This window comes from Dermacentor variabilis, chromosome 5, assembly GCF_050947875.1.
Source record: "Dermacentor variabilis isolate Ectoservices chromosome 5, ASM5094787v1, whole genome shotgun sequence".
Taxonomy (NCBI): Eukaryota; Metazoa; Arthropoda; class Arachnida; order Ixodida; family Ixodidae; genus Dermacentor; species Dermacentor variabilis.
Genome location: NC_134572.1, coordinates 151,550,182 through 151,576,202, shown reverse-complemented (window position 1 = coordinate 151,576,202; position 26,021 = coordinate 151,550,182). Strand labels below are relative to the sequence as shown.

The 26,021-nt window shown below is 46.5% G+C and overlaps 1 protein-coding gene across 1 annotated transcript in view; it reads left to right on the top strand.

Moving 5' to 3' along the window:
• LOC142583669 (atrial natriuretic peptide receptor 1-like) overlaps nucleotides 1-24,940 on the top strand; it is a gene marked incomplete at its 5' end in the record, with an annotated part of 60,776 nt that extends 35,836 nt beyond the window's left edge. The window contains 5 exons of the mRNA XM_075694159.1: nucleotides 4,982-5,050; nucleotides 13,009-13,183; nucleotides 19,441-19,539; nucleotides 21,282-21,373; nucleotides 24,899-24,940. Of these exons, the coding sequence (XP_075550274.1) occupies nucleotides 4,982-5,050; nucleotides 13,009-13,183; nucleotides 19,441-19,539; nucleotides 21,282-21,373; nucleotides 24,899-24,940 (477 nt within the window). The remainder of the gene's footprint in view (nucleotides 1-4,981; nucleotides 5,051-13,008; nucleotides 13,184-19,440; nucleotides 19,540-21,281; nucleotides 21,374-24,898) is intronic.
• Between the last annotated feature and the right edge of the window lie 1,081 nt (nucleotides 24,941-26,021).

Here is a 26,021-nt window from a genome sequence, read left to right as displayed (position 1 = left end):
TGCTGCCTTCCACAACTGGAGGCAGTGCCAGCGAAATAAGATCAATGCGCTCATACGCAAAGCGTACAAGGCTGCAGTCGGACTTCTCGACTGTACAAGCACCGACAAGTTCCTGGCCCTGGGAGTGCATAACACCCTGGAGGAAATCGCCGAGGCGCAGAGGACCGCTCAGCTCGCGCGGCTATCGGAAACAAGAACGGGCAGACAGGTGCTGCGTGACCTAGGCCTGGGGCCAAAGGAAGGGGGACACGAAAATACAGAAGTGCCTGTACCGGCCGCAATTAGTAGATGGCTACGGGTATGTCCGGTGCCAAGAAACATGAACCCTGTGTTCCACAAAGATAGGCGGTCGGCGACGGCCAAGGCGCTCATCGATCTCCATGCAAAAGACACGGGTGCTATGTTTGTGGACGCGGCAGAATATCCACGTGACAGAAAGGCATTCGCCGCTGCAGTCGTCGGGGCATCGACCGGTGCAACGAGAACAGCGGCAAGTGTGCGGACACGAGAGGTGCATCGAGACGAGGAGGTGGCTATTGCCCTGGCCATCGCCAACCCCGAGTGCACGACTGTGCTGTGTGATTCTAGGACGGCAGTGAGAAATTACGCCAGAGCAAGGGTGAGTGGTGAAGCCGCGCGTGTGTTGCGTGCGGTCGATCTCGCGAGTGAAAATCGGTGTGTGGCGATAAAGTGGTCTCCGGCCCACATGGGCAGTGATGTGTCGGATCGCGGCAACGCAAACCACAACGAGATGGCGAATGCGGCGGCGCGAGGACTAACCAACTGTGCCACTGCCACTGCGGTCGACCCGTCGTGGTACTGGGAAACCAAGGACAAGATGACTTCCTACAACGAAATTGTTAGGTGGTACAGACTAAAGAGAAGGACTATGCCACCACCTCATCCGGGCTTGACCTGTAAGGAAGCGGTTTTATATCGACAGCTTCAAACGGGGTCGTTATTCACCCCGGTGCTGATGAGGAACGTGTGTCCAAGTGTTTATGTAAGTGACCTGTGTTGTGTGTGCCGAAAGGAAAGACCCACTGCAGCTCACATCCTTTGGGACTGTGCTAAGAATCCGCACGAAGCTACAACGATAACAACGATCCCGCCGCGGCTAGAGGCCGCAGCGAGGTGCAATGATCAAAATGTCCAAGCCCAGGCCGTCCAGCAGATTTCGGCGGCCCCCGAAAGGCAACGACCGAGCGAAACGGGAGGGAGGCTGCCACCCCAAAAGAGGGGCAGGCGCGGTCGACGAAAGGGAGTAGTGCGGCCGCGGCCGAAGTAGAGGCGCCACACGCCTCGAAGACGTCATGGCTGCGTCAAGGTGACGCCTCCCTAACAGGGGAAGGCTAACCGTTCTGCAGGCATTCATAACAAGGTTGCTTCACTCACTCACTCACTCACTCACTCACTCACTCACTCACTCACTCAGACAAAACATACCGCAGCAAATATGCGCCACAGGATGACGCATGTATGCGCTGCAAAGAAAGCCCGGAAACGACTTGCACATCGTAATGAAACGCCAAGATATTGAGAGTGAGAACTGTGTTCGTGTTAAAAAGGAAAGGATGATGCTGTCTTCTGGAGCCCTTGAGAGAGCACGGCTCAGCGCCAGCTACTAACCCAGTGAGACCAGTGAGGAGTGCCCACTTTCCAGAAGCACTGGGATTCAAAGAAGATGGACACATTAACTGGTCAACAGTCGAGATAAGACACGATTAGGGAAGAGAAGAGATTAATAGAGCCGGAGTCATTGCAAGTGTAGGCAACGGTCACATATAGTGATAAGTACATTAAATGCTAACGTTACGACTATGGTTAAGATCAAGCTCAGATAGGCAAAAGGCTAGATAACGATCGATGTAGTACAACGTGAATAAATTAAGCAGGCTTGGAGAATATTTGTCCCCGCCTGGTTTGAAAGGGAATGCCAATAAACGTTATCATCATCATCGTTGAGTCAAGGTGGAATGCAAGAGGGCAGTAACATTATAGAATGAGGCGGTAAGTACTTGCGAGAGACGCAGATGAAATACAACCAGGCCAAGGATGGATGAGTTCTAAACAGATGAGTCTGTAAAGCAGAAGTAGTATGCATGTCAGCTACTGTGGGAAAGATAGACAGGAATAAACTCTAAAAGGCAGCAAACTTAACCGGAGTACCAGTCCTGCTGACTGCTCTGCATTGGACGAAGGAATAGAAAGGATGAGGAAAAAAAGAAAAGGAGATGTGAAGACTAGGTTTTTTAATACAGTCACTGCACTTCTGAAAAGCTAGTAGTTCTAAAGCAACTCAGGTTGACGTCCACTGGGACCACGGTGCAAGTATTTATTTATATATTTATTTATTTATTTATTTGTTTATTTATTTATTTCATAAGGTGGCCCTGAGGGCCAGTAGCGGTGGCAGAGAGAGGATGGTAGGACATCTACAGCACAAACGTTTCTAAACAAAAATATAACAAGGGAAAATGCAGCATTTATGTAGTCAATCTTTGCTATTGTTTCCCAGCTGTTGCAAGAAGAAAATATTTTTAAAAAAACAGTGCAAAGTCACCAATGGCATTCGGTTGTGACAGATCTGGCACCTGAACACCATAGGCAGTAAAATTGTATCTTGCAGCGCGTTTTTTTTTTCAATCTCTTTTTCCTTGTAGCAGCTTAGCTAACGCTATCTGGCACATACAGAATACATATGCCACGTTAACATCAGCGGATCACTCAGGTTCGCGCGCGTCAAGTGAACGGGGAAGCGCGTAAATTGTGTAAAGACGCAATTGGTAACGTACTCTTTGAACGATGGCACACCTTCAATACTGGCAATGCATGTGGGGACGCTGTTCCAGTCAGAGCTTGTTTTTGGTAGAAAGGGATGAAAAAGCGAATCCAAACTACACCGGGCAACGTCATCCTTGTTCTCGTGATCGGTGCGCCGTGGCAAGTACGAGGGTCATGCAAAAGAAATTTTGCACATCTCCGCTTTTGCCAATCGGGTGAACTTCACCTCAGTACCCTAGCGTTACTCAATGGGCACCATTTAAAAATATAGGCATTTCAAAAGACAGGCCGAGTTTCAACACGTTTTAAAAATCAACATCGAAATGGTTCTTCCTTGTAATAACATACGCATCAGGACACATACGCGTTACGACACGGGAAACCTTAAAGCAGAGCGGTTACAACAACACATTGAAATAAATCAAAGACAAGTCACATAAAAAGCAAATACCAGAGCTGAAAATGTCATGATTGTAACGTATGGCATTTTCTAATGTTACAAGACGTGCTATAGCGTTAAAGGTGCAAGGTGAATTCACGTATAGAATGCTGGGATTATGTAATTTTTGGTGAGGCACGCAGAACATTGCAGCCAACAGAAACCGCAGACGGGAGAAGTAGTTGTTAATTAGTTGATGCAAAAATAAGTAATCACAATATTCTCGCCATATTTCTAGGGGCCTAATATAAATATAAGCAGTGTGTGCTATTTTATGCTCATAGGCATAAAGTGCACAGCGTCCCAGAAATCAATCGTACAGGTACGAATGAAACGCCTGCACACATTCAAATTTTACCGCAGTGGTCAAATTAATACAGCTTCATGCAACAAAACTGAAGACTAACTTATTGGCCACAAAAGAAAAATGCAAGAGAACAACGCATTCGTAAACTTTTCTGTCATTCTTGATACGATACCTATCTTTCTGTAAGATGGATTGACAATGCTTGAAACATGTTCTTCGAAAGGAAGTCGTGGGTCAACCAATATTCTTAGGTCACGCGTACAACTCGCTGTTTTCAAAAGTATGTTATCGAAGAATATTCGCATTGTAAAGGGGACATTTTGCGACTAAAGGAAAGAACACGTGTCTTAGTTGGATTAATACGCAAGAACAAGGGAGCACACCACTCCCCGACAGACTTCATATATTTTTTTAATATTTTCCAATCCTCCACTGAGATTATCTCATGGTGAAACTTATTATTGTCAGTGCACAAAAAGACCCGCCAATGACGCAAACACTTTTCACGATTATTAATAAATACATTGAAAAATAGTGGTCCTACGATAGTCCATTGCTGAACACCGTAAGTTGATTCATAAACCAAAGAGTACTTAACACCAACGCGAACACAATTTAACCGAATGGCCAGGTAGTCTAGCTTGTGTGCACAGGCTGGTACTAACACCGTAACGCAAGAGTTTAAAGGTACGAAGGTCATGAGAGGCAACGTCAAATGCTTTTGACAGGCCCAAGTATAGTGTGCCTAACTGGTTCCGTTTAGAAACAGCGGGTCCCGCACCACCAAGAAAAGAAACAAGGTTTCTTTCCAGAATTACTACCATGAAAAAAAACCAGGATGGCATAAAGTAACCTTATGCCTGAGGAAATACGACAGATCTGTGGACACAGCTAATTGAAACACTTTTGCAAGCGGAGACCAGAAAGACGCACGCTGCTTACAGCAGTCTATTGGTCCTGACTAAAACAATGCAATAACGCCGCATTAATTGCCGCCTAAGTGCCGTAATGCGCATGTCATTAGAAGGAAGTACTTTCTCGGTGTTGATAAGCTAAACTTGGCGAGCCTCAACAACTATTTTGAAATTCAAGTTTTTTTTTAACATTCTGAACATTTAGTTACGCTGGTGTAATGCAATCGAAGCTCTACAAATTCCCGAAAGGGCAACGTCCAAAATTCCTGGGCAATGCGTGAGATCTACTGTTGTCTGAGGATTCAGTTTTAGGAGTAAATTGTGAACACACATTCGCAATTATCTCCTTCAGGTGGCTGTGCAGTTTGTCAAGCGCACTGCATAGCGCTTCGTGTATGACATGTGGAACGAGGTCATCCAAAGACAGAACATGCGAACATCTGCCAATTGGCCCGGCAGTGAAAGCTTGCTGACAAATACTACTTCGGTAGCTGACCAAGTCGGGAATGTGTGCGTCTGTCTTCTTTTCTCGCACAGGTGGTTACGCTGCTGAACGACTTGTACACCTGCTTCGACTCCATTATAGACAGACACGACGCTTACAAGGTGAGTGAACTTCCACAATGTCCCCCCATCAAGCTGGAAGCAATAGCTGCACCTTTACCCAGCCCCCAGTGCACCCTCACTACCCTGCCATCACCGTTCGACGTGGACTACAGCTAGCTGCACGGTTTACATGCCAGATCACCGAGATGGCTAAAAGCTACTGGTAAGAGGCTATGTGTCTTGTACTGCTCGTAGCATCTGGCGGTGTCTCATGTCTACGCGAAATGCTCGTCACAGGCATAAAGTCACTGCATATTTTTTTTTTTAGTTTGCCAACTATGCTTCCTACGTTTGAACGTTTATAGCAGCAGTACAGCATACTGCAAAGCATGGACAAAAATGCGGGTCACAATAAGTTAGGAGATAGAGTATGACACATCAGCTAGCATTTTAAGACTTGCCTTTTACCTCTTCCCTTTTTCTGGGAGGGGGTGATGACGGAACAAAGATTGTGCTGTGAATTGTGTGTGCAATGCAATCAATTATCTAAAATTTGTCAGGGAATCAGAGAAACTGCTCATAAGACAAAAAGGTTGGATAATGTAGACATACAAAGCCGACAGCTTCGTGGTCGTAAGATAGCGCGCCTTTATTAATATTATTTGTGTGATTTCGCTTTATTATGCGCCTCCTATTCTGAGACAAAAACAGCCCACAAAAAATGTATTATATATGACGTGCCTCATAGCCCGACGTGTGAACTGCAGGAAAAAGTTTTATATTGTTCCCGTGAATTTCATGAACACCTCACAGTAGTCACTTTAAACAACAGCAGGGAGATAATTACAAAAAGAAAGTAGTTTCCACCTAGTTTTGCAATGCCACACAAAGAAAAAGTTATTTTACTCTATTTGCGAGGGACAGCCCCCGCATTTGCTTGCGAACTGATAACCAGTTGAAAGGTTTCCACTTCCCTATCACCATTCTTCAAAGAGTTGACATTGTAGCCTTCTTCAGAAGCGGGCGTCATATATTCCACTTGTCACCAACATTTTATGTTAACAGTAACAACTATAAAAAATACACGATGGAATATTTAAAAAAGATAAATAGAAATAAATGAAAAACTTCGTGGCACGAAGAGCAGCAAGAGCAGCAGCCTTCTCGTACGTTCTCGCCGGTTACGCGACGTCTCGCTAAAAAAAACTGGGCACATGCAATGAGCACCCGTATTATCAGCATTGTAATCGTCATTATCTTGTTTCATAATTTCAGATATGTTCGCAGGTATTCTCTTCCTCTAGTAGAGAGTAGCTAACCTGACGTTCATTTTGGCTAAACTCCCGGTCTTTCTGTTTATCTTTCATTTCAGATTTGTTTGTCAAATTCTGTTTCCCTCGACCGCGCTTCCTTTGCCTAGGCAAACGTATGTCACTCAACAGCAGATTACAGCTTATTTCATACACGCGTTACACGACGGGCCCTGTTACGTTTTTATTCGTTTTGCTCTCACTCACAATTATATTTTACCCCTACTTCCGTTTGATCCGTAATGCGTTTATAACGTGCCTACGACACTAGCAAATACTTCAGATACATTTTTCTTCCTATTGGTTTCGTCCGACCTCTCAAGAAAAAAGAAATTGTGCAGATCCCACGCGCTGTGGGAATCGACATTATGCGAAGCATTCAGCGGGCAGCTGACTATGCAGCCTCGTTTGGTGTGCCGTAAAGCGTTAACAGATTGACCATTGTGCACTGGGCAAATCCTGTATTTGTGTGTGTTACACGTGTGCAGTGAAGTAGAAATAACGCTAGATCCTATGTCTGTGACCACAACAGCGAGCCGACGACGACGGTAACGGCGATGGCTTGATTTCTGCGAATGATCGAATTGATGTGAACGAGTGTCATCGAGGTGCGAGATGGGTGAGAAATGAAGAAACCTAAATGTTCACTGTCTGGCCGCAAGTGGTACGACTTAGAGGACACAAACCGGTGACTTGATGGCGATGTTGTAGCAGAAACTGCGGTCCGCGTCCTTTTCTAGCCTTTCGGGCGAGTGTCGTGGAGCAGCTGGTCGCCTTGGCCGAGCCGTGATGACACTGCCATAGTGGAATTCCATGCAGCGTTGTCCCACTCGGACGCTATGTGCATCGGGAAAGAGCACGTTTCGACCATTGATTAAGAGGCCTCGAAACAACGAGAAGGGTCCTGCAAGTCGAGCACAAGCTTTAGGAGGAACGAGGAGCCGGCGCATTGCTGTCCGGCTCTAGGAAATCAACGCTCGTGGAAACTTTCAGTTCAATCGTTGTTTCAACGGATGAAGCCACCACCCTGATGTTCTGCTGAGAAGATGCCGGGACCTTGTGACGCGTGCCACCTGGCCCAAGCGCAGACGGTACGCCAGAATTAGAGGCGCGAGTCGCATTACGGAAATGGAATGACGATGCAATGACCATCACGAGCAGGAGCATATATATAGCCATCAGCCCAAATCAGTAGACAACCTTGCGCTCTGGGTCAGCATAAGTTCTTTTCATGGTGATGTCATGCCGTGCATGCGTGCATGTCACGAATTTATTTCGTTCTTGCCAAGTATGTCATGATATCCACGAGAATAATGCTATGGCTTGTTAACCAGAACATTCATGACAGTCATATTATGACATATATGCCATGACATGTCATTGGTGTCACACATGCATACCATGACAAGCAGTCAGAATATATTCAGTTAAATAACTCATTTCGTGCCATTCAACCCATTATAATCATCGCATTTATGGCATTCATATGATGGCGTTATTGTCACTCATGTCCATTTCATTTTACAGCAAGTCATATATCGGCATATCCATAACATGAATAAAATGACGTGACATGCGTCACATGAATGACATGAAAGGCAAGTCATCAGGTGAATGTCATGGATGACATAAACTGTATGTTGTGACGGCATTGTGGTCAATTAGTCAACTGGATAAGTATCAGGATATGTGTGGAAAGGCATGCAAACAAAGCATGATAGGAATGACGTGGAATGACATGCTCACGCATGTCTTATGATTGATGTATAGTCGTGCAATTCATGGCATTCAAGTCGTGACACGTATGTCATTCAACTGATGACCTTGATATCATGTCATATATGCAAGGTGATGCACGCATGTCCCCTCATTCATGTCCAGATATATGCTGATTTAAAGAAAGTACAACGACAGCATTATGTCATTGATACCACTGATGTCATGACATACATGTCATAAGAAGCATGTGATGATGTCATGACAAGGGATGCACATTTATTTTATTGCTATTCGTGATATGATGCACATGATATGTGATGAAATCAATGTCATTCATGTCATAACATTTATGTCCTGTCATGTCATCCATGTAGGTTATGCATGCATTTCATTCATAGCCTCATATACTGTGAGGTAAAAAAAACGACCACGACAGCATCATGTCATTCATACCTTTTTTGTCATACATGTACGTCATGAAAAATATGCCACGTTATTGATGTCATGACATGTCATTCATGTCATGCATGAATGCGTGCCACGCTGCTGCATGCCTATTCCCATATATGTACAGCTTGAGAAACGATCACGCCATCATCACGCTGTAGGACACTAAATAGACAGGTACACTCAAGACGTTTGAAGTTCGCAAAGAATACTCCCCATTAAGAAGTCCTATTTGGTTCCAATCTTCCCACTGTGATGCCATTGACTTGGTTGAACTCTGTCTTTTTCTTTATTTCTCATTGAAGCTATGGTGCTTGAAACACAACAGACATGCTTATGTCCTCTCTAAAGGCTCCTGCCGAATACTCCAGTAACCAAAGTCGGCGCCTTTAGCTCTGGCGTCAAGTGTTTACCTCTAGAACCAATATCTAGATATTTACCGGTGCCCCGCACCATGATGGAGTAGAAGACGCGCACTTGGTCTGGGTGAATGAATTTATGTTTTCATTTATTCCCTTCATATGCCAGACTTTATGCAGCACGTTGCAATGCGCTGTGGATGCTCTGAGCGAGATAGGATTCATGGTAGAGTGTTTTTTTTTTTATGACGACTTCACCACACGGACGGCACTGACCACATTTGAAATATGGCGGGCTGCGTCACAGCGCTTTTGAGAAATCGTTCGTATTCCTTTATGCCCCGTGCAACTTCTCAATATGTGGGCGAACGAAATGGGCGTAGTGTCCTTTGAGTCACCTAGTCTTTTCGCCATCGGTCTGGCTTGTGTCTTCCGGATCGCCGCCGGTTCGCTCTTGCGCAAACACACACGTGCGAGTGCTGGAGGCCGCTGAACGCTCGGCGCAGGCTTCGGCTCTAAGCAGGAGACGCGGGCGTCGAAGGGAATATAGCTTGTCGAGAATACTCAGCGAGAGAAATGTGACCCTACACTTCAGACGTCTCAAAATCCTTATCGAAAGACATTCCTTCGCAAAGCCGATCAAACAAACATAGGATGTACGCTTGTTATTGGAGCGAATGCTGCCGCGCGTAACGGTAGAAATAAATCGGCCTTGGTGCAGAGACTCGGTTTTTCCCGTCTTGTCAGGAAATCACGCAAAACCTTCGTGAAGGTCTTTTTGAAAGCGCACTTGTGATGCCGGCCCCACAGCGAAGCGTGGCTGAAAGTTATCTACGATTGTAAGCACGCTTCTCTATAATATACACAAACGAAAAGCACTCCTGCGTTCTTGCAGCACGCAACGTCGAAAGAATGTGCTGCTCTTATTCTAAGGCAGCGGGTAGAAAAGGCGGCGATGATGCCTCAGGGTAAAGCTCTCCAGGGTATGCTCTGTAAGGCCAACACTGAAGGAGTGCGTAAAAAATGTCAGCGTCAGCGAGGACGAAATGAGCAGGCCTTACTCGGCTCTCTTTATTGAGATTCGTGTGGTTGGTAATGGTGCCGCCGCCGCCGTGCTGTCACGCTATCGATGCACATGCGCAGTCCACTCGCGAAGGGTTAGGACATCTCCGGAGACGCGCACTGTGTTTGCTACAAAAGTGGCAAAACCAAGTGGCGCGCCGTCACTCACCGCTCAATCGGCTCCGACGAAGCCGGGAGGAAGCGTTATGGCTTCCGTTGGTGGCACCGACGTCGTGCGCGCGAGCATTACCGTTCTTGCTGATCACTTGCGCGCATATCGCACCATAGTCTGCATACCCAGTTCTTCGAGCAGTTCGGATCAATTAAGGCCAAACTAAATCTATCGAATCGTTTGATTAGACGCTGGCAAGTGGTAACGGGTTTCGGTCGTCTCATCTGGTGCACCATGACGACGTCTGTACCACAGCTACTGTCGTTCCTCATTGCCGCAGTGTCGCAACACGCCGTAACCACCAAGGCGCTGTTGTTGTTGCGGAGCAGCAGTTGCATAGCTTGGAGTGTTTCAGCATGTCGCCTCTCGCTATCCTATAGAAAGAACGCTGTGTGAAGAAGTCCAGCGCAGTGCTAAACCTTGATATCGCTTTCAATGCTTCGCGTTCGGGCCACACTGCCACTTCATCTTATGAAAGAGATATTTGCCATTGTGAGACAACAGTAATGCCACGGTCCTCAGCGAATGAATAAAGCGCAATAAATCGAGTTCGTGGATTCCGGTACAGATGCTTCGACACATTAGCATATGCGTCTTTTTGAATGCAAGTAAAGTCACGTGAACCAACCGCTATCCTCCCACCTCTCATTTCTAAACGACCATCTTGGTTCCCTGTAAAGACTCAAGTGTGAATAATGCAGTGCCCACATATATTAAATACTAATTCGCTTATAACCATACAGTCGTGTTAATAAAAAAAACAGGTTGGTTCAATTACGAACAAGAAAAGTACACAGCTTTACTTCACGAATATTAAATATGGGTGTCATTCTTCTTCCAGTTAGCAAATAATTTCCCTCACGTCGAAGTTTTAATCAAGAACGCTGATATTCTCAACATCTGCCAAGTTCACTGTTTTGATCGGAATATTCGCAATCAGTTATATTGTTTTTTGCGGCGGCACATTCTGTTTTTGTTTTCGGCTCCGACAGTATGCTAGCAACAATTCTGCCAGTGTCACCCGTTGTTCGAAGAAACGAAGATAATCTTCACACACAGGGACCAGCTGACACTGGACACCATGGAATCTTTCAACACAAAGAAAGCGAGGCGAGACACATGTCTGCCAAACCACTATAACACTGCATGGCAAGAAGTTGTGTTACCTAAAGCCTAACAAGTACCCCTTTTGCGGAAGGACAATGTAAGGAAACTTCGTATGTTTACAGGACACATTCGCCCTATCTGACTGGATTGTGCCAAACTTCCCGCAAGATGGCTTTAGTCCCTTAACTCTAAACAAAAGGCTTCGGTTACCATGAGGAGGGCCCCGGAGAGACGCGACACTTCTATGAAAACTGTGGCTGGGCGTGGCATTCACCAATGACCACGCCTTCCTTAATATTTATTACAACGAAGTTGTAAGCTTCTAGTTGGTTAGGATTTCTTGTGGCGTGCTCACCCAAAAAACGGCAGCTGGAAAAGGAGTTTGTGTTTGAGTCTCCGCGTTACAGAATTACAATTTCTTGCACTACAATCCGATGCTATCATGCGTGAAGGTTGCGTTTAAGTCGTACTTTACGAATATTCTGGCACATTTTACTTTGACAAATTCAATTAGTTCAATAACGCACTTGCGCTAGGTGGAGGGCCTACAAGAATCAGGATCTATGCTGTGCTAACGGAATCGTCACCTAGCGAGAGCAGCCACTCAGACAGACCTCAAATGGCCGTTGGAAAAGGGTTTTGTCTTTCAGTTTCCGCGTAACAGATTTATGGCTTTTGTATATCCGAATAACAATCCGAAGCTATCATGTGTGCGGCTTGTGCGCAAGTCGTACTTTAGGCATTTCCCGAAGGAATTGGCTTTTAAACAATAATTTAGTTGAATAAGGCACGTGCATTTGGTGGACGAACTCGAAGAAGGATGACGTAAGCTGCACTTCCACACACGTGCATGTGCGCGTGACGTACTTCGCTTGTGGTCGTCGTGATTGCGTGACGTCGTCTAACGTCAGTTGCGGTGGTGGTACTTGACTAATGCCTGCGCTTGCTTCGCTCTGCGTCCACTTCCACGGGGTGGAATGGAGGCGCATTTTTTTTATTCAGTTATTTCAACGTGCCTCTAAAGGCCTCACAGGAGGGGTTGGGCGAGTCAAAATTAGGTAATGCATAAACACAAACGTATTTGCACGCAAGGCAATATATGAGACCGCATGAGAAAATGAACAAGACATTACAACAAAGAGATCACGCCTTCCGAATAGGAATGGCCGACACCACAGCCTGAGACCACCACTGTGGTGAAGAGGAAACCATGAACCGCAGTATGTGCCAGTTTCCGCAGTATTTGGCGTAGGGTGAGCCCACTTGCCGTTGGGCTTAACAAGTTCGTCGACCGGCCACTATCGGGCGGCATAATCCTACAACCTAGACGCGACTCGATATCAGAAGACTGTAGATGGTGCTTTTTACATTACACCGTGTTTAGAAAATGAACTATAGCATTTATAGCTTTTTGTTTTCTCCCACTTCTCTTCCCACTTCTTTCGTTCTTCTTTCCTCCAACTCACGTTCAGGGTGGCCAACCCGAGTGTGGATCCTGGTTAACATCGCTGAAATTTCTCTCTCTCGCTAACTTTTTGTTTCAGCAGTAGTAGTGGTTACCTTTACCTTGAGCCGTTTTGTTTTATTTCATTATTATTCTTGTTTTTTTTCTATATTTTGCAGAAAAATGACTATTTTGTAGAATTTTTTTCTTTTTTTTCAGTTAATATTAATACGGACTGCTTCGCTATGCAAGCGCGATTGCTGCTTCGCTCACTTGTCTCTGTCGCCGCGCTTCAAACACCACTTCAACATACACAGCAATAAACATTTCAAACATGTTCAGCAACCCGAAAACTAGGCCATAAGTGTTACTTGGTACGCATGGTCCTTGACGCACAGGTGGAGACCATCGGGGACGCATACCTGGTCGCCTCTGGCCTCCCCATCCGCAACGGCAACGAACACGTACGAGAGATCGCCCGTATTGCGCTGACGCTGCGTCAACAGCTACAGTTCTTCAAGATCCGCCACCTGCCCAAGAGAAAACTGCAGCTCCGTATCGGCATCCACTCCGGTGAGCCTGTGCAGCTGCGCATAAAAGAAATGATATCAGAAAAACTTCCAAACGAGATCAGATAAAGCTACTGAAGAGAAACGCTAAAGCATTTTAGGCTGAAACGCTGTTCTCGCTAAACTATATCCTCGTTAATTTCGCGGTAATAGGATAAACATTAGAATAGAAAATTGAGGTTAAGCGTCATTTAGTTGAATTTCATGCCCAGATCAGTGTACCGGTACGTCAGTGTGACGTCACGGTTATTGTTTCTTTGCTTCGTATTTGGTCCGAGTTGGCTGTGTTCCATAAACTTGGCATGTACAATATTTGGCTCCTCTTCAACAAAGTGTAGTCTATCTTTACATATAAAGAACAGAGGACGTCAAAATTCATGTCGTCGCGGTGCGTTGGTGCTGGAACTTCAAAATGACTTGGCTATCCGGGATTTTCTTTTTTTATCTTTTTCGGTTCACCCAGCCTCTTCTCGGCAATAAGGGTTGCGTTTTTTTGGCTTTGTACAAAGGTTATTTACTTATACAAGGGAAAAAGTTTTTTCTATTCAATGCCACTCTGCAGCTTCATGAAAGGAAAAGAAATTGTCATTGGTCCGATGGCAGCACAAAGCTATAATGGCTTTCACAGAAAAAAAAACAAGCTTCGCAGTTGGAGAATAATTTTTCCGGAATAATTTCCAGAGTAGTGATTTCCGGTTCCAGAGCGCACCGAACCCAAGATCCACGCCGTTCCGTAGTGGTCGCTATACTGTCTGAGCTAACCAGAACGCTAGACATATTGCAGGCCAAATAAAATCGGCAACTCGAATCACAGGTAGACAGAGAGTGGCAAATAAGTTATGCGAAAGCCCTGCAAGGTGGACGAACCTATGTAAGAGAAAATTGTCCTCCACACGGCTGTAGCCACGAAGGTACAAATAAAATTCACACGGGTTTCTCGGAAACTGAGCTGCGCCGTTCAGGAAACATTCTTGACTTCCCCGGACCAGGAGGAATGTTTCTTCAACTGCGAATCTTTCTTTATTGAGTTTTCTTTGTCGCTTTGTGCTAGAGTAGGGGTGGTGGATAATTACCGTGTTCGTGAATCTTCCTACATCTTGGGGGATTCCACAGAACAGATTCGCCACATTTAAAGGTTTTGCGATTATTGCTCTTAAAGGAGTGCAGGCGCCACATTTTCGGGCGACTACATTTTACCCCTGGGTATTATACAGCATCTAGAGGACCATAATAGCGACTAGCATATGCACGATCGTGTCGCCAGTACTGAAACATCACGCATTTTGTATCACGCAGTTCCTCGTTTCGATGTATCACCGCCTGCAGGCGTGAATTGCCTTTGAGAGTAGTAAATGCTTAATTGACGTCACAGAGGTCATGTGAACCACCAAATCGCTGATGACAGCATACTCGTGTGTCGTCTGCTCAATTTCACACGTGCACCCACGTCTGCCGACGCTGGAGCTATGGGGGAGACGTGCACTTGCACCTCCCGGCCACGTTTCGGCAAACGCACGTGCGGTCGTTCTGAAAGTAGGTCGCCACCAGCGTTCTTAACGTCACACTATTGTGCTCTCAACAATGACGTCTTCTTGATGGCAATCGCGACTAGTACGGAGTAGGGAGCCACGTTTCATTTCAAGGCTTTAGAATTGAAATAAATTACCTTTTAGCCATCTGCAGTCAGCCATACATCGTGAAAGCTTTTCTCGTAGGCATGCAAAGCTTATGGTATGTATCAACTTAGCCACTAAATTTGGTGTCAAGCACCCTTTAACATTCCTGTTTTATTGCGGAAGCATTATATGCCTTATTACCCAAAAATGCGTCGGCGTAGTCGGCGTGACCGAAAGATGCCACCAAAAATGGCCGATGGTACAAAGTGTAAGAACGTGTCGCAAAATCCTGGGATTGACGGCATATTTCTAAGGGACGTTCCCGTAAACTAAGTAAGTTTATGGCTTTGAAAAGAAAGTGTTCTAAATTTCGGTCTAGGTAGGGATCGAACCTGGGCCACCGGGGTGCCAGACGAGACAACGCATCCTACATAGCAGAAGGCCGTTGCACTTCGATCCATGACGTCATGCTACATTGCCCAGCTGCCATAGAATTAACTTGGTTCTCCCGAGTAAGCTGCTGTGATCTTGACGTCACCGCTTTCGTGATGACGGGCTTGGCAATGGAAATTTCTCTCAAAGTAGCATGATGTCATAAAGCAGGGTGCACAGACCTGCTATCTAGGAAGCGTTGGACGAGCACGCTTCACCGACGCCACAGTAGCACTACGGTTCTCGTTGACTGAAGCTGTGCCTAGTACTTGCGTCAGTGCACACGTGACGGCACAGCCAATGGGGAGGAAGTGGTGCCAGGTCGTGAGTGTATAAAATGAGTGCATAAAATAAGAAGCACGCACGACCATTGAACGACGCTGAGTGGCCCTTCGAGTTGTGAAGTACACGCGAGCAAGCGAGCGCGTTGAGCCACTTGGCACGTTTTGCTTTGGCCTTACCAAGGCGCAGCTACAATGCAGGCGAGCGCCTGCGCGAAAAAAAATTATTTCACCAAAAGCACTACAATTCTTTCGCCTTTCCACACGTAAGCAGCCTTAAGGGTCTCTGCCGAATTCTTAGCGTTTCATTTTGAATCTCTTGCAAGTCGAGCTTCCAGACGATGTGATCTCCGCCGCTTCTCGAGACAGCGTTAACGGAGACACGCTCATGCCGTCCGGTGTCCCTATTTGCGGCACTACTTCCTTGCCTCCCGTTTTTGGCATTTCGATATAGATTCGAATGTTGTGTACCATTTACCCTGACACCTTCTGTAGCCAGAGGGCAGCTTGGAAGCGTGCATTCGAACATAGGTCGTAAAAGTTGGGGCTCGAAACGCGATTCAGAACTTGGGAGACACTGACAACAGTGTGAAGGCCTTGCTATCGGATGTCGACCCTTTTCTTCCCTGAATTCCTCTTAACTTCGAGCCCTCCTACTCGAATACATGTAAAACGCACAAATACATTTATTATAAGACTTATGGACCAACTTCAATGAAATCATTCGCATTTGCATTTGAAAGGAAAATGTACACTCTAGTGATAGCCGTAAAGATAGATTTGTTTATGCTTGGAATCTTTTTCCAGAATGCCCGCAAACTGTGGCAAGTCTCAGAAAAATTGAAGCACGACGGTTGCAAACCCACAGCTCAACACCAAAACAGATATCGCATTTTTGTAAACTGCATTCGTTAGTCCACAAAAAGCGAAAAATTTGATATGAATTTACAGGTTTCAAGAAATTGTTACAATGGTGACGAGGATTTTCCAAAAGTCTTACTCACAAATGAGCGGTATATTTCAGAGCAATGTACCATCAGTTCTGTCCGTTTTAGGTGTCATATTAGATGCAATTTAAATAATTGCGATGTCGTTTTTTAAAGAGTACTAACTTAAGGGGTGAGTTTGTTGAAATTTTGCAATTTCAAGAATGCGCAAAACAAACTGACAGCCTAAATAAAAAAACTGTTTCCAACAGTCACTTCCGGCCTTTTGTTTCAAACTCAGAAAATATGATGAAATTGGTGCAGTGGTTACTGAGAAAAATAATTTCTCCGTTATTATGTATTTATATAGGAGCTCTCGAGCAAAGCTTTCTGTTCAGGAAAAAAAAATAATTCTGGTGACTATAGGGAGCATAACTGCTTCATGGCTTCATATATTTTTACTGACGGTGCCGAATATTCGCAACTTAAACAAATGTGAAACAAACAAAGTTTACAAATTCATGGCTCCGTACGAAAACTGATGTCGTAATTTTTAAAACGGCATTTTTCAGAACATAACAAGCTTACGTGCGTTGGTTACGCGTGAGGTAGCAGATTACTTGAAAGCTTTACAAAACGCGTACTCGCAAATCAGTCGCATAGTACAGAGTGTTGCATAATGCATCAATTTCGTTCGGGCTACATGTGCCACTATACGCAGCGTAATGACTGCAGTACCAGTTTTGGCGTGAATCACTTTTCATTTCTGTCAGCATAGGGGGATCGCTTGCTAAAGCAGCCTGCAACGCTGCATGTATCTAACGAAAACATGTAATACTAATATCGCCTATATGGTTGCAGCCCTAACTACCTGCGCGCCTTACTTCGGGATCATTGCATAGAGAAAAGAAGTCATTATAAGGTCGTTTATGCGTCGCTTGCACAGGTTCTGTAATTGTCGAACCACGCATGACGCAATCGGAGCGAAATTTGGCCTCTCACTCAGCGAGCCGTAGCACGTGAATACATTGTCCATACGAGCGGGAGTGCCCCGTTTGGGAGGGCTCACTCAGCAGTAGTGTAGGCATGACTCACAAAACACAAAGCGGTGCCCATAAATATGTTATAAGGCTTACAAGTGTCGCAATTTCTTGCAGAAATTTGATTGGTGCTCGGCTATGCCGCCCCCCCCTCCTCCCCTCATTCTGCACGTAGGGTCCAAAAATTGACGTGGAATGGCTCGGGCTGCAAGAAAGAGAGCTGTAAATTTTGCGTCTATCACCTTTGACCATCGTGGGTCCACTACGAATAGGGAGACAGCACGAATGCAAGATTAAGCCGTATGGGACCTCGACTAGCCGTATCTTAGGTCAAGGATGTTAGGTTTGTAGTGCGTTAATAAATGTCACTTGTGCATTTGGCAACGCCATCTCTGTACCACGCACCCTCAGAAGCACGCACAAGCCGTTTTACGTACTGTACTCCACTGCAGCTGCGGCCCCGATACAGCCTCCCGGTGTTGCTCGTTTTCTTTTAGAGCGCAGCTCTTTGGCGTCCGTTCCTGGGTTTCGCGTCGGCGTCGTCGTCGGCCTCGTAACCAGCTCCGCCCCCCTTTCGTCCCCCCAGCGCTAGCAGCGACCGACTGATACCGCTGGATGCCGCTACGCCGCTAGAGACTCAAGATAACGTTACTGCATAGAACACCGTCGCCGCCACGCAGAAAGAGGAGGAAAGGGTCCCCCCCCCCTGTTCTTGTGTGGCGGATAGGGTGCTCTTCAGTTGCCGACGCGCCGGTTATTCGTTGTCCCTGAAACCAACTCCGCAGCTGGGGTTGACTCACTATCGGCGTCAGCGGCATCAGTCAGTCGCTGCTATCTCTTCCCTCCTCCCTCTATCGTGTTGTCCGCTTGCTGCGCGCGCTTCTGCCCCCATCGTTTGCCGCTGGGTGTACACGCCACCCCCCTCCCCCCTCTTCCTGCGAGTCTCCGGTTGTCAAAGCGCCGGCTCGAACTTAATTCCTTTCTTCGCTCCTCCTCCAATGCAACCCCTGTGCGGTGGCAATTAGACAGCCAGATCGGTGGCGGCGGATCTGTATATGTGCACCGCCCGAGCCGAAATTGCCGCTGCCGTTCGCCCTGTGCGGTGGCAATCAGAGAGCCAGATCGGTGGCGGCTTGACATAAAGACAAACAGCAATTTCCTAACACTTATGCGGGAGGACATCCCGTTCCTCTCGCTCGTAACGCGTCCCACGGCTGTGACAACCTCGCGAGGCACTTGTATAGATCTCGTCTTTGAGAATCAAGCATTGGTGTACCAAGTCGAACATATATCAGTCTATTTCTCCGACCACAAAGCTTCCTTCATGACTGTCAAGAACTGTTAGTGGAGTCTTTGTTAAAGGAATACGTGTGAAAAATAAAAAAAAATTCTGTGATAGCGCATACATGCGTTGCTCGATTTCTTTGCCTCAATCTATCGAAAAGGTGAAACAGCTTATTTGCTGCGCTCAAATTTCGCATTAGGAAGTAACGTAATCGTCGGCAATTTTTTTAGTTACGCAGTTGAAACCATGATACTTTATAGAACTGAAATCGTATGATGTTGTTATATTGAAAAATATTGTTGGCCTGCATTCGAAATCTGCTCCGCACAGTATGTATATATATTAAGTTTCTCCTTTATGTGCTGCAAACATGGTCAAATCTGAAGCAGTGAACACATGCAAAAGGATCACTTCTTTCACGTTGCATCTTCTGAGCTAAAGCTTCCTCTTAAAAGTTCAGTCAGTCACGGTTCCGTGCTTTGTCAGGATCTTCAGATGTACGGCATGCTCTGCGCAAAAGCAAAGTTATTCTTGATATAGTAGACGCACGACCAGCAGATGCCCGCGTCTCTTCGATATGCATCGGCACGAGCCTTTCTGTATTGTGCTTGTCCTGAGAAAGGTAGCGCTTATGTAGAATGAGATCGCAGATGTAGATATATATTCTTTATTTACGGGTAGGTCCTTGCGTCGCTGGTGTGGTGGGCCTCAAGATGCCGAAGTACTGCCTGTTCGGCGACACAGTCAACACGGCCTCACGCATGGAAACAACCGGAGAACGTAAGTCTGGCACGCATCTTCTCCGGAATCACTGCAATTTAAACGCTAACAAATCACCACGATTGATCTCCGATGGGGTTAATAAATCAGCAGCCACCTCAGGCTACTTGACGGGCTCAAAGGTCATTAGGAGATCCGAGTGGCACACACATTTTCTTCTTTGAGGGATAGTTCTGCTATTTCAGGTAAAAACTCAGGAAACTCCTCGTTCTATCAGGCTAAAGCTCAAGCTCAGCTAAGGTCAAACTGGGACTTAGCCTCCCACTAACGGTGGCAGCTGCATACGCCGCGTGGGCATCCAAATTTTGAAAGCGATCTCCGATGTGTACAAAGTGCGCCGAGTGCTTGTAGCTTCATATGCACTGCTTTCGGCGCTTAGTTGGCACTGATCCGAGACGCAGCATGAAGGTCAATTCGCTCGCCTCTGCTGCCACGCTTCCTCACTCCAGCGTTTTGACAGCGAGTTTCTGCGTTGATCGAGGGTGACCGAGTTAGATGTGTTCATGCCTACCTGTGCGCGCATGACGCCGTGCTGGTTAACTTAATTAGTAAGTGAATGCTTACAAGTTCATACAGCCGATAAAACTACTATCCTTACTTCCTATAGCTGTATACTAATTTGCTATCGTAATTGATGCTTCACCTTTCGGGCGGAACTTTGTCTTTTTCTCCGCGGTAACGTTAAGAGAAAAGTAAAGCTAAAACCCATTGCATATTCATAAAGTTCCCACTATTGCGAACATAGGCCTTTCGTATAAATGACCAACAAATTTCCCCTGCGTGAGTCGAACCCAGTTCATACTTGAAGATTTTCTAATAACTCGGGCACCCGATGCTATATTTCTCTAGATATGTTACCGATTCCACGTTACACAAATGCCGCCATCGATGTTGTTCCTGTTAATGATGATGATGATTTTGATGCAGATTTCTTTATGTGGGTCGGTTAAGGAGACTTATAAAGCAATGGTATTTCTTCTGTGGGTTACACACGACAAACCATAATTGCTGTTGGCGAAATCGCGAGTGGCATGCCATATGTCCCACATCAACCTACCGCCAATCCATACGCTGAATGTCAAAGATCTCTGCGCTCCGCTGCCTTGGAGCAAACCTTAAGGCATTAGTAGATCAAACCGGATTGAAGACATCGTTTTGCACTTCAGATTATCACCAACCTCCTGCCAAACGCTTCGTTCGCTCGTTCGACAGACGATGCTGGTGAATGCCACGTCTCCAGAGTAATACCCACGCGGTCTCGCGAATTCTCAAGAACAACCGCAAAGACTCTCGAGACCACCCTTTGAAAAATGCGGATGCACACTTTCTCAAGAGCACGCGCATACGAGCAGGGGGCGGCCCCCGTGTGAGCTACCGATGACGTTCCGCGGAAAATTGAACGTCATCAATCACGCGAAGCGCGCGCGTGAAGCTGAGCCAAAAATGGATGCCAGGAACCTTGAACATTCAGGCTGTACGACCTTCAAGTGAACGCGCCTTCCCGCCGGAACTAAGGGTTCTATATTATGACAACTGTGGGTGTACCCTTCTGAAGTGGATGTATGCGCGTGGGCCTGAAGTCATTACGCAATTTTTTTCCTTCGAGGGCGTTATTTAGGCCTTATTTTGTATTCTCAGTTAATGAAGAGTATGGTGCCTTTGGATAGCTGGACAGCGATCCAAAGGGCCGTCACTCTATCTACTGCTGATGCCTCCTCCTTGATTTTCCCTCCTCTCAACAGCGCTAAAGATTCACGTCAGCTCCAAGGCCAAGGAACTGCTCGACAACTTTGGAAACTTCCAACTCACACTAAGAGGCGAGGTGCAAGTGAAGGTGAGTAACTTTAGGGGAAGATGAAGTCGGGTGGCGCCTTTCGTTTGCTTGCGAGATAGATGGTCGTCGTTATGTCATTCGAGGCGTTCATCGAAGTATATGAAGCATATGCGTGAGTTTTTTTTTTGTTATTATTATAACGTGGCCACACATACCTCGGGTTGGCTTCTCGAATGTTTTGGTTCTGCGCAATAATATTATAACACGTGTTCTTTACTCATTTGTTTGCTTTTTCTGGCGCTGTTCAGGGCACGAATCATAACCATAAATCCAAAGTCAACACTTCACTGACGTCCCGTCTTGGCAAGAGTCACAGACTCTTATTATATATTCTGAATGTAAATTAGCTGTAGGAGTGCATGTATTCTCAGTGCTTAACATGTTCACCCTATGTCGCTTTTGTTCCTTCAGGCCTTCCTGAGCTGGAGACACCACTATTTCTTAACCAGAACCAATGCATCGATCGTACTTCTCAGCCCTCCTGGGAAAGGTCAATTGAAGGCCGTGCTTAGACAAGTGTTGACCAAGTGATTCTGCGTACGCTGTAATTGTCTGTTTTCTTTTCCCAGGCGATGTTGTTTAATGGAAGCTCTTAGCACCCAATGGGGTACCGTGTGTGACCGCAAAGAGTATAAACATATCGTCTTCGATTCGGTGGCAGCCTGTGACGTCATGCTCCACTTCCTCGCAGTACTTGTTCGATGCTCGATATATTCCAGACTCACGCCGGAAAGATAAGAACATGCACAGCGCCTCACGAAGCACCAAGGAAACGTTTGAGAACTCACTTTCAAAGATCTCAGCTAGTCGTGCGCATACGAAATTGAAAAATTTAAGTCGGGGGGCAAGCTCCGGTTGGGCCCATTAGTTGTGCATTCGAGTTGAGAGCACAAATATTGTGAATTTTGCGACATATGTTTAAATCATATGGAACCAATTATCTGCTTCAGAAGTTTTGCATAGAAAGAGGCAGTAAAGGAAAGGCAGGGAAGCTAACCAGGTTGAACCTGCGGGGGGTATATTCTGTAAGTGTCCACCTCGTGGATTGTGCTTTTCGGCCTAGAGCTGCGCGAACTAGAAAGAGGCAGGCTCAGGGAGTCTGTCTCCTTCTCGCGCGTACTCCAGGTCAACCAATTCGCGATTCAGCAGCGGAAGAAAAATGGACAGGCCACTAGATGTACACTTGCAGAATCCCTCCCCCCCCCCCCCCCCCCGGTTTGCTGCCGACAAGAAGGCAGCTAAAAGAAAGACCAAAAGTGATGCGCGCGCACACATAACAGCGTTCACTGCCCACATAAGGGCGGTCGCAGAGCCATATCGACATTAAAAATTGCAGCAGGGCTATGGCTACTCTGGAAGACGGCCGAGTCAATGGTCCAATATATTTAGTCCTGTGAATTCTCTGTCGTCTAATCGGCGTAAAGCAGCCCGTGAAGAGATTCTTTCGTCACCAAAATAAGGTCAGTCGATGAGGATGTGCACCAAGAGCCAAACACTGCAAGCGAAGCTAAATGTTTTATTCACCGACGTACTTGTCATAATAACAGAAACGAAATTTTAAATGTTGACGTCGTTATCGACTCGCAACAGCCCTGCCGTAACATTACCAACGGACGAACACCGCTGCTGGCGGCTCAGATCCTAAGCCAGAGGCTGGAAGAATCGCATCCAATCGCGTTGATGCCGGGCTACACAAAAGGGCGAACGCCTTATCTTGAGCGGTAACCAACCGAGCGGGGCAAAATCAATCGTCCTATCAATCCCCACCATTTCCCTTCGTGCTCCTGTAATCAAATTAGGGAGAATGCCTCGAGATCCAGTGGCTCAATCGCAGGATTTATCCTTATCCTCACAAAACGCTCAGCACTGAAGAGGCAGTAGCTTTCAGACTTGTCCAATCACATTCCCAAACCTACGCAGATAATACAAAATGTACCCACTAACATATCGCGGCATATGCCCCTGGCGCGGCGACACACGCCCTACACTCTTCCACATCTCGTTGGGGTGCGGGGGCAAAACTCCACACTTAGAGACGCCTAGCACGTGATTTGAGCGGTGGGAGGTACAGCTGACCGGTGATACGCTGGCGGGCGAAGAAGCGCTCGTCCAGCAAGTTCGTCGAGCAGCCACAGCCAGTGGAGTCCTGGAATAAGGGCACCACACGCTCGACTTAAATAGCAACGACTTTGACGGTACAAAATAAACGTTTACTCCCTCTCTCTCACTCTCTCAGTAGTTGACAGTCACTTTTTGCAATGTTACGGAAAGGCGAATAGCAGCGAATGAAAGACGCTTTTTCAGCAATGCAGCCGTGTATAAGGACGCTTGCCGTAAGCGGCGGGTGCATGAGAAGAGCGCAGTGGTTGGCTTCGCAAGCATGGCATTGCGCTACGGCACCGATTTGCTTACTTGGGGAAAAAAATAAGAATTAAGAAGCCAAACAAAAGGAAAAAAAGTGCAACTTTCTTTCGTCTGCAACCAAAGCTCGGTTTGCTATTTTTGATCCGTAAGCATTCCTAGGCGACTCACCAAGTAAATCTGTCCGTAACACGTAACACGATGCGCACCATAAAGGAAACCATAATAAATAGGAAAGAAAAAATTCGAAGTGCGTTCGGGTGGTGAATTTCGAACACACGACCCCACGCTCAAAACTGCGCTAAACACCCGCGCTTGCAGAGCCTAATATATCTGAACCACATCGTGTGTTGTACCTCGTTGTCTGTAATGTCGCACAACACAGACAGATAAGCAGTCGATGAGTTGGTAAGGATGATGGTAAGGTTATAAGGGTCTCATCTTGATTCATCATGTTTCGACGCGGATGGATATGATGCGAAAGAGAGATGAGGGCTTATAATGGCCGTAGTAATTCTGATAATCTTGACAAGGACTATAAGGGTTGATAAGGATTCGGTCGAGTGCGATAAGGTTGCTAACAATGGAAAAAGGTTGATATGGGTTTATACTGGTCGGATCAAGGGCCAAAACAGATTACAAGGCCAATAAAGCATACCTTTATTGAGACATCTACGGCTTCGTCGATTGCGGCAAACACACGTCGTCGTGTCGTATGCGTGTTGCGTGTAAATGAGCAAGTGGCACAATGCTTTCGCATACTTGGGCGACTCCAGTGGAGTTTCTGCATAATTTCATTTACTCTCTAGTAACAGATAACGCAGTGGCCATCGGTGTATGCGCTCACTTCTTCGAAGGGTGCCTTGAACTGCGTTCGTAGGTGGGCTACGGGACGCAGTGTCCTAGCGCCTCTGCTGGAGACGTAGAGACTGGCACCGCGTCTTCCGTACCCTTCAGATGCTCTCTCGTGTGGAGTAACTGCTGTCCACTGTGTTTATCCACCACGTATGATCTCGTTGGCCCTGCAGGGTAAACCGCCATGGTCGAAGCTCGCGTTACGCTGTGTGTGTCGTAGACGGGCACCCAGTTTCCGCTGTGGAGGTCTCGTAGACTCCTTGTTATTCTATGGTAGTAGCGACGCTGCTTGTGTCTTATTTCTTGCAGTTGCTGTGCAATAGTGCCGGTGGTGGTGATCTTCGGGTCTAGGTGACAGTTGAAAACCGGAAGTCATGTTCTGTTGTGACGTCCCATTAGTCTCTGAGCGAGCAATTGCAGCCGTTTGTCCCTCCGAGTATTCCTCCATTCCAAGAAGGCCCTGTGAAATTCAAGGGCGGGAAAACGGGCATTTCATAAGCATATTTTTAGCTTCCTCAACAGCGTGTTCTGCCAAGCCGTTGCCTCGGGGGTAGTACGGACTAGGCCGGATGCGGTTGATGTTGACTTGAGAAAGATAGGAAGCAAGCGCTCTTGAAGGCAGGAACATTATCATTGCACAGCTTGGCTCGGATGCCATGCGTCACAAAGATTTCTGCGCTTGCACTGATTAAAGTAGCAGCGGTAAACTGATTAAGCTTTTGGACTTCGAAAAACAAAACGAGTAAAAATCTCCTGCTATAAAGTATTCACTTCGTGGCAGAAAAGATCGACACCAACAATTTGCCAAGGCAAATTTGGTGGCTTTGGTGGCGCTGAATTCCATGTTCTGTACTTATTGCAAGCAGCGCATAACGTCGCTACAACTGTAATGTCAGCATTCATGTTTGGCCAGTACATTACCTGTCTGGCTCTATTCATTTCATCTTCGCCACGATGTGCAGTGGGAAGCAGGCCAAGGACTTCTTTGCGTTTAGTTGTAGGAATGACAAGCTTGTTTCTTCTTTCAAGCTGCCCCATCTTCGACGAGCAGCTCGTCGCGGTAGCTCCAGAATGCCTTTAAGGCATCCGGCGGTTGCTGCTTGCTTTGCGGCCGCTCGGTGCTAGCGTAACGGCAGAGCGTGGTCATGAAGTTACCGTTATTGGTTTCATCTTTCATGCTCAGTAGCTGTGGATCTGAAATACATAGCGAAGAAACAACATTGGCTTGAAATTGCTCCGTTTCATCAACCAGCTCGGTTCTACACGAAAAGCGTGAATGTGCGTCGGCCGAAGACAGTTTCTTTATTGGTTTGTATGTTACCGTGACAGGCATTTTTTGGAGCACTAGCGCCATGCGTTGAAGGCGGAGAGGGACGTCACAAAGCGGTTTCTTGAAAATTGATTCGAGTGGCCTGTGACTGGACTTCGCTGT